The 9,812-nt window shown below is 38.9% G+C and overlaps 1 protein-coding gene across 1 annotated transcript; it reads right to left on the bottom strand.

Moving 5' to 3' along the window:
• Nucleotides 1-8,315: 8,315 nt before the first annotated feature.
• NEUROD4 (neuronal differentiation 4) lies at nucleotides 8,316-9,311 on the bottom strand. Its single transcript, XM_059404884.1, has one exon. It carries the CDS (start codon nucleotides 9,309-9,311, stop codon nucleotides 8,316-8,318), a length of 996 nt encoding a protein of 331 aa, XP_059260867.1.
• Nucleotides 9,312-9,812: the final 501 nt, after the last annotated feature.

The raw sequence follows: 9,812 nt of genomic DNA, 5'->3' as shown, positions 1-9,812 counted from the left end.
GTAACGTCTTTAATATAGAGATATTAAGGGATGGTAACGAAGGGTCGGGGAGTGGGATGAGTGGCGTCTGACAACAGTGAGGGGAGAGTTAGTGTATTTAGACTGGAGAACTTAGACCAAGACCTGTTGTGGTGGACAGAGGTTAAACAAGCCTGGAAGTTTGGACTTCATTCTGCAGTACTTGGAGAATGAATGCAGGTCTTCGACAAAAGAAATGACATGGTCCTGGCTTTTCTTTAAGACAGTGAGTTGGGATGAATTGGGGCAAGAAGGAGACATGGGATGCAAAAAGATAAGAGATTTAAAAACAATGGTGCATGAATCCAGACACAGAGATCCTGAGGGCCTGAACCAGGGCAGCGGCACAACGGTGAGACTGCATGGGTGAAGAGTGAGAAATAAAGAAAGGTAATATGGCAGGTGTGAGCCTGTGCTCTTTTGATCTCTGTGTTTCTGACTCTCTGTCATGCTCTCTGTATGGGCCCTCCTGGCTCTCTGACTGACGTCTGTTTCTCTCACTTCACGTCTGTGACTTTCTCTTCCTTGTGGAAACCCAGACTCTGTGGGTCAGTGAATGCTCTTTCTGAGAGTTTTTTGGCAGCAGCCAGGGGAAGGTCTGCAGTCTTTCTTCCAGAGCTTCTGTTCAGGTGAGAAAAACAGCTTGCCTGAGAGCTGCCTGGAGAAAAGGAGACTTTAGAACCTCTTTTGAAACCTGGCCCATTAACCAAACCTCTTCCAGGCTTGTCTCCTTTGCTCCTACAATACTGAACAGTTCTGAATCCCCCTGGTCCTCCATCTGTCCGCATGTGTCCTAGATCTCCCTGGGCAGGGATTAGGTAATTGTGCCATTCCCATCAGCATGCCCAAGGGTCTGGCAGGAGGGAAGCTGCCGGCTGGCAACAGTGGGCTGAGCAGGAGCCAGGGGAGCGTCTGCTCCAGGAGTCCCTGAGCAGCTTGCGGCTGTGCCTGGCCCTTGGCGAGGCAGCCACGTGCTTGCCTGCCCTGGATCTGCCTCAGCTCAGAGGCCAGCTCTCAGAGGAGGAGACTGCACAGGCTCAGATCAAGAAAGAGCACTTACAGTTATTTGACTGCCTCTCCAGGTCCAGCCCCATGGGAAATGCTAGATGTTCCCCCACTTCCTTCCAGCCTTCACCTCCCTTTGCCAGTGCTTAGCTTTCTAGCTCAGTTTTATCCTGGAGTTAGGGAAGGAAAGAATCCAGCATACAGATTTGCCAAAAATTAAATGATCCAAAAGTGTTTCCATGTGACTTTGGACCGTATCCAAATATATACATATATATATGTATATATGTGTGTGTGTGTAGAGTGGACGTGTGTGCTCAACATGTACCAACATACACTTTCAAATACACACATGTGCACACATAACCACACACATAAACATATATAACCTGATGTTTGTTTTTAAAATGTAGATACATTCATATGTGTGTACACACACACAACAAAAACATATCGGCTGGCATGGAGAAGCAAGTTTCATGTGAATTATTTCCCATCAATCATCCCCAGCATGGATTATTCATATGGATAACTGAAAACTTGCTGTATTTATAAATAACATAGTCAACATCTTCTTATCCTTTCTCATTTAAGGGAGTGAAAGGGGCACAATTCTAGGAATAAGGCAATTTCTTAATTTAATTTTTGATTATTTTAGCTTTGTTTATTTTAGCTCACTATAGCTCATAGGTCGTTCTGGTGACAAATACTCTGTTGTCATCATCTGTGGAGAGTAAGTTCATTGCTAGGAAACTGCCCTCTAAGTTGATAATGAATCGAAACACCCCGGTTCCTTAAAATAATTGCCTGGTAAAGATAAAACCACACAAGAACCCCAGCCTTCATTTTAATGTCTTGTAGTCCATTTTTGCTTTACCTATTAGCTTTGACTTAATCTTTTTTTTTTTTTTTTTTTCCAAAATGTGTGTACCTGTCAGAGAAAATGGACACTGGCTCCTGGGGAACCATGAGCATATGAAGCTGGGAGAAACTTCAGGTGTCTAATGACACAATCATTTTATAAATGAGAAAATAGAAGCCCAGACAGCTTCCATGCCTTGCCATGACCTCATATTTGCTTTCACATGTCTGCATAGGTTTCTACAATATCTAGAACACTTTCAGTAGCTTATTTTGAAGACTGATTCAGTATTGAGAACTGAACTTTATGACTTTATACCTGGTGTGGATGCTTAATAAAGAGCAATTTCTTCTGCTTTTCCTTGAGCCTTTAGCTATTGTTTTCTAATATTTTTCCCCATTGCTTCTTGTCATCTTGGCTAAGATCAAGTGTCTAATATTTTCTCCAATTCACATTTAGGAAGTTCACTTACTTACACATATATGAGACACTGATCTAACAATATATTTTCACGTGTGTTAGGACAGCCCTGACAGGATTCCTTTAATTTTTATGATCAACTACCTCTCTGGTTACTATGTATCCGCCCCTAGCCTGGGCCACAATTTTCTCTGCTTTATGTAATATTTGTAGTGATTAACCTTAGCAAGTTTAGCAAAGCAACCGAGGCTTTGAGGGGTTAATTGATTTAAACAAGGAAATTATCCAAACTTTTCATAATCATCCATTAACCTTATTTCAGAATATGTGTTTTACTTAACCCCAAATAAAGCAGACCTTCACTTATCTAAAACAAATAAACAAACAACATTATAATCAGATCATCTCTGACTTAACTTCTAGCTGATTCACCTAGCTAATTGGTAATATCTCTGAGTTTCTTCCTTTATCAAGCAGTATCTATAATACTTGAACTACTGGCCTCACATTGCTCTTGATATTGAATAACTATGTAAAAAATGCTCTATTATTTTATATTCTGTCAGATTATAAACCTACAAAGCATGGTCATATATTTATTTCTGTATTCCCAACACTTGGCTTAGTGCCTGGCCCTCAGGAAATGTTCAATAACTGTTTATAAAATTAAATTGAAATGAAATATAAAGTACTATGTATTTGTGAGGTAATAGTATTCTTATTCTACATGGTTTTGGGCCAGATGACAGCAAAAAGCTATCATAAGACTCCTTTCACTCTATACTAATTTCTAGAAGAGAAAGAAAAATAGTGTTTCTTATTTCCCAAATTCAGGAAATTTGCTTCTGGGGATTTCTGTTTAAGATGTCCCTGTGATGAGTTAGAAAATGGTATTTTCCAATGTATGGACTCTAGGTCAGGAGAAGAATAAATGAAACAAGATGGGATTGGGAGGGAGACAAACCATAAGTGACTCTTAATCTCACAAAACAAACTGAGGGTTGCTGGGGGGAGGGGGGTTGGAAGAAGGGGGTTGGGGTTATGGACATTGGGGAGGGTATGTGCTTTGGTGAGTGCTGTGAAGTGTGTAAACCAGGCGATTCACAGACCTGTAACCCTGGGGATAAAAATATATTATATGTTTATAAAAAATAAAAAAATTTTTTAAAAAAAGGCTTGGATTTTGATATTGGCTACAATGATTTATTGTATAAATGCAAAGGATCTGCTCTGTCCTCTTTTTCTCAATTCTTGTTCTCAATTCCCTCATCTTCTCCCTGATAATAATAATAACAATAGTAATGGTTGATTGCTCCCTTTGTGCCAGAAGCTGAGACAATCCCTTCACTGACATTATCATTAATTCTCACATCAACTCCATGGATTTGGTGGAATTGTTATGTCCTTTTTATACAGAAGGAAACTGAGGCATAGAGATGTTCAGGCCTAGGACTACTCAACCAATAAATTTCAAACCCAAGTCTACCTCATCCATCCCTCTCAACTAAGAATTCCATGGATGCCCTAGGCCTGCTGCAGTCACCATCAACACTCCCCCAATCATATATTGGAGGCAAAGAGAAAAGTTAACATAAATGTAATGAAAGAATAATGACTGGTAACATGGATGGTAGTAATTACCACTTATTAGATACTTGTTTGTCCTCTGGGTGTATAATCACAATTGGTCCATCATAATAACTCTGTGAAATAACCATTATTATTATTGCCATTTTAAACTTGATGGATCTGAGGATTTGCAGGATTAATCAACTTAACAGAGGTTATTCAGTCAGGAAATTACATAAATAAAATATCCTGTATTTAATCCTAAAGCCAGTGTTTGCGATCAAAGTGACAAACTATACTTCAAAGTTATATACCCAGACAAAAAATAATCTTGACGCTAGGCTGCTCCTCTGTCAATAGAAGATCTTGCAATTTTCATTTCTGTAATCCCCCCTTAAAACTTTTTTCTAAAGCTCTAAAGATCTATGACATGACAGCAGGGAAGTAGACTTAAGTCCTCTGAAAGATGGACACTTTCAAGCAACAAAGCATCACTCTGTGAGCTAGCCTATACCAACATAGGCAACATACAATACAAAGTTGAGTTTTTGGCAAAGGAAGGAAAGTCTTCTCAGATTGCAGACCTTGGGTATGGGCCAGTCTGGGTCATTGAAACAATAGGATATGTAAAGGACAGCTGGAGGGATGTCAGAAAGTTCCATCACCTCTTGCTTCTTATAGATATGACATCTTTGTGTGCCTACCAGGCAAATAATCACAAAGAATCATTTCAAATCTTTTGGATAAACTAAATAGTTCCATCCTGGCTCCACCATTAACTAGCAGTGTGAGCTTGAACAGATTACTCTATGCCTTAGCTTCCTAGTTTGTAAAATGAAGATAACAGTAGCGTCCCCCTATAGAAATGGTTTTAAGATTGAATGAATTAATACATGTAAATAACTTAGAAAAGCTAAAGCATCCAATAACTGCTAGATGTGATTGTTGTTATCTGTCGGTTTATCTTTATTCCTCCAGAATATTATTTGCAAAGGTTCTCTTAATAAGTGTCAAATGACATGAGTACATTATGATTCATTCAATATCATGGAATATTGGATGATAATAATAAATTATGTAATTTAATTTCGTAAATTGTGGTATTTTAACATGGAATGCTTGCCAGCTGTAAGAAAGAATTTATAAACTTTTTATGACATAAGAAAATGCTCCATGGTATTTGTTGAAAAATAAAAAGTAATATGCAGACTGTTATATTATACCATCAATGGGAAAAGGGGAAAATAATCTAACTTTATATCTGTTCTTAATGTACCTAATATTTTCTTATATGCATAATAGATCTTTGGTACCTAGTAAACCAAAGCTTAAAAAATGGTTTCAAGTTGGAGAGTGGGTCCTTGGCAGATGAAGAGAGCAGTGGAAGGATGACTCTCTTTCCCTATTTTAAACCAACCCTCTCCCTTGACTAACCAACTATGTTTTATTATCATCATCATTATTTCTTTTATCATCAGCATTTTAGTCACGTAAGAAGGACCCCTAAAAGAAAAATTCAAGAGAAGAGATGTGAAGAAGCAGTTGCCAAAAACATACTTCATGAATTTTTGAAAAGTTGGTAGGCCCAATTCTGGATAATAGGGCATCTTCCAATGGTCCACCTCTCTGTGGTCTGATGGTTTAGGATGCCCTTTGCCTTGGATTCCTGTAAATGTGAAGATCTTTTTTCTCAACTGCTGATTACATAGGTGAATATGTGTGTGGAAGAGATCAGTGCTTCTAGACTTCTGACTACTTAGTTTAGACCTTTCAAATCTTCTGGCAAGATGAGTTAAAATATGGGGTGTAAATTCTCCTGACAGACTGGCCCATGCTCTTGCTGACTACTCACAGGACAGAGAGTCCATGAAAAATGATAGACAAGAGTGAAGATAAACTTTGAAGACAGACAATGCAACACAATTTCTAGTAAAATTTAAAGCTTTATTTCTGCTAGAAAAAAAAGAGAGGAGAAACAGTCTGGGTTTTGTGTTTTGTTTTGTTTACAAAAATTTTAAACAACTGGATTTTTTTTATTTGATAAAGTCCACAGAAGAATGAAACCACCTTGGGTAAGAGAGTAGGCGTTTTCGAATCACACTGCACTCCCAAATTTTAATTCAATTAGAAAGTCTCTCTGAAAATTTCAGGGAGGCCTGGTGCATGGGTACAATATTCCTCAAAAGCACAAACAACAGATTCCCAAAAAATAACTGGCTCATCTCAGAATAAAGGGGTGGGGGACCCAAGATTATTAACTTGCATAGCCATTCAAATTATTGCTGCTTTTATAAAATCATTATGGGTAATTCTACACTAACTGCCTCCTTTAGCCTCACCCCAAACTCAGGGAATTCCTAGGAAAATTATGAGCTATTCTCCAAACAAAGTTTTAGGGAGGGTTTGCAAGCACATGTACAGAGCCCAAGAAATTTGCATGAAAGGAGAGGAGAAATAAATTAAATAAATAATATCTAATAAATAACTCCAACAACATTCATTATCTACAAACTTAAATGCCAGAGATCCCCCACAACATCTCACAAAAGTAAGTGCCAGTATAGCCTCAGAAAGGATGGCTTTGTAAACAGTTTACTTGCCTTTTCCCTCCAGAACGGTGTGGTGATGGGAACCACTTTGGTGGCTGTGGGAGAAGATCTCTCTGCAAGGATATTTTCAAGGGGATTTACAAACCAAGGGTGCAAAATACAGCAGAGCTAGCGCTGCAAGCAAAATGGAAAGAGGGTAACTCAGATCGTAAGGAGATAATAAATAAGAGGGCAAAAAAGTCAAGATACACAGATAGTTTGGCAGGTTTTAGGGGATAGCTGAGCTATAGAAAACAGCATACTAATCTGCCTTATCAATTTTATTCATTGGCCCTATTTGTGTACCCTACATCCTAAACTTATCCTCTCTGGCAGGAGCAGTATGAGATCCACTATCATGTAAACCATTTAGGCTTTCAGTTTGTTTTAAATAATTGTCCTGGCAGATTGAACAGACCAGTGAAATTTCTCAGATCACATTTCTCTGGGAAAAAAAAATAACAAATTTAGTGTTGATATAAAGGAAAGAAGAGTTACATGAAGAAAAATAAACATCCTGCAAATCAGGATAAACCTGTGATGAAAACATAAATTGGTAAAAGCATTCACTGGCCTTGGATTTGATTTCTGCATCCCTAAGTCTGCTCACTTGGGATGTTATCCACAATGTATAACAACATATTATGTTTTAAAAGTGAGGAAGAGGTAACAATTAGGGGAGGAGATAATGAATATGTGCATTGGAAAAATTCAAGTTTGGTCAATAAATTCACTGGTGTTTATCCTTCTAGAAAATATAATAATAATTGTTTTGGGCAGAAGTCAGCAGTTTTAACCATGTTTTCTGTAACCAAATGAAATTTATCTTGCCAGAGAAAGTTTGGTTTTCCTATGGGCAGGTGTGAGATAGGAGGAGTCTCCCAACTATGGTTAGTTATTATAGCCAATAGCCATTTTATTGCTTTTGAATATGACCTGGGTTTTTTGCTGATTTCAATAGCAACACCTGAGCTTCTTCAGAATTCCCAGAGTCTCTGGGTTATTGAGGCTATGAAATGGTCTAGATGACTTCTTTAAGTCCCATTGATCATCAGAGTCTGGGGTTACAGTGACTTCCTTGCCCCACCTCTAGTGCTGAAGAAATGTTTTTGAAATATTATCAAGAATCAAGCTGGTATGAGATCTCTATTATGGTTCTTAAATTACTAATGAAGGGATGTTCAGCTTTCAACCAACAAGAAATAGAGCTAATCTCTTAAAAGAACATGCTCTGTTATTCACAGTGAAAGCCAAGTCAGGTTTTAGCTTTTGGAGGCTATTTTTAGATAGATGCAAAGAAGTCCTATCAAGTCCCAGAGAAAAATGCATCTTGTGCTCCTTTGGCAACTCCATCTAATCATTTCACACATCCTGTCCATTTCCCAATATTCTTCAATCCTTTCAGTTTCAAAAATTTTATAGGTGTGGTCAGCAAAGTCATTGAATTTCAGAGCTGTGAAGGTCTTTAGAAATCACCTAGACTACCTAGACTTAAAAAAATTGTCCGATTTTACCAGTAAGTAAACAGAGGTCAGCAATGAAAAATTAATTGGCATAGATCATTCAGTGAGTTTTTGGTATCATTTGAATAGGGCCCAGGACTTCTGTTTTATTTCCACATGGTTGTAACAATCCAATAATTTCACTTGAGGACCCTAACTAAAGGAATCAATGCAATATGAGAAGCTGATAAGAAAAGAGAGTGGCTGGTGCAGGACGGCCCAAATGGACTGGGGATATTGCGTCCAATATATATTTATAGGGTTCCTTTAAGGTCATTGATTTTTCATCTCAACCACTTGAATTGTAGAAAACATTTCCATATTATCCTCTGCAATGTTTGTCTTACTGCCCTAATCAGTAAAGATTGTATTAAGTTGGGCCCCAATGCCATGGTGGGGGTAGGAATCATAGGACATATCTATGGGAACATCATAGCGAGGCGTAGCAGCCTGAAATGGGGTTGAATGCACATGCCCTGAGTTTAGACTTGCAGAGGGGTAATGTGGCATGAAGCTGTAGGATTTATCTAGGTCAGGAGAGCCATCCTGCTTCAAGGAGAAGTTCCCACTGATGCTCAAAGGTGGAGTGAGTGGGCCCTCATAAGGTGGTGTACTGCAGTCAGGTGGATGGCTCCCAAAGGATGATTCTCCCAAACTCTTGAATACTGGGGGTTTGAGATTAATAAGATGTGTTTCCATATGGCCATAAGGAGGACTGGGGAGCCCAGGAGACTGATAGTTGAAGTTATGGACAGAAATGGCAGAGTCACAAATAGGAGATTTCTCCTCATGCTTCTCCAGAAGGACAGACTGAGGGCCTAGCTGGAGGCATCCAGCCACCAGGTTGCTTGTGGGCTGAGACAGACCTTTGCAGAGCATCTCCACAAAGCCCTTCCCTTCAGGTGTCTGTCCAGTTTCCAGGACCTCAGACAAAGCCCAAATATAGTTCCTGGCCAGTCTTAGAGTCTCTATCTTGGAGAGCTTTTGGGTCTTTGAGTAACATGGCATGACTCTCCTCAGGTTGTCCAGGGCATCATTCAAGCCGTGCATCCGGGTCCGCTCTCTAGCATTGGCCTTAACTCTTCGGGCCCTGAATCTCTCAAGGCGAGCTTTTGTCATCTTCTTTTTCTTGGGACCCCTTCTCTTAGGCTTCTCCCCATCCTCTTCCTCCTCTTCTTCCTCCTCAATACTGTCATGCTCTTCAGCTAAGCTTCCAAGCATCCCATAAGTAGCTGGTCTTCTTTCCTCCTCCTTCATCTCATTCTGAGAGCTCAGACCTTTGTCCATCCAAGATGGTGTGTTGACCAACTCTGTCACCTCCTTGGATTTCACATAAGGTTTTGCCATTCCTATATTCTGGGAAAGGAAATGTCAATGATTAATATCTTTGAATATCTGCTTTTATTTAAATGTAAACTTTCTTTTTATATATTAGATAAAAATCACAGAATTGGGGCACCTGGGTGGCTCAGTGTGTTAAGCCTCTGCCTTCGGCTCAAGTCATGATCTCAGGGTGTCTGCCTCTCTGCCTACTTGTGATCTCTCTGTCAAATAAATAAATAAAATATTTTTTTTTAAAAAGCACAGAATTGTATTGGGATTCAACTTATGATTATCTAGTCCAAGTCCACCATTCTGAATAAGTTATCTAAGGCTCAAATAAATGCCCAGAACACTAATATAGCTATGGCATATTACAAAAAAACCAAATAAAGAAAATGGAAATTGACTTGATTCTTCATTATAGTGCCAGTGCTTTACTCTTTTTATTCTCTGGTACTTTGTCTCATAGATACTCTATGCAAAAATAACTGATATAATGGTCAAACATATTTTTCCTTCTTCCCA

The sequence above is a fragment of the Mustela nigripes genome, chromosome 6, assembly GCF_022355385.1.
Source record: "Mustela nigripes isolate SB6536 chromosome 6, MUSNIG.SB6536, whole genome shotgun sequence".
Classification (NCBI taxonomy): domain Eukaryota; kingdom Metazoa; phylum Chordata; class Mammalia; order Carnivora; family Mustelidae; genus Mustela; species Mustela nigripes.
This window is presented reverse-complemented; position numbering and strand designations above follow the sequence as displayed.

Coding starts and splice junctions, on each gene's coding strand:
- NEUROD4 (XM_059404884.1), bottom strand. CDS start 9,311: ATGGCAAAACCTTATGTGAAATCCAAGGAGGTGACAGAGTTGGTCAAC.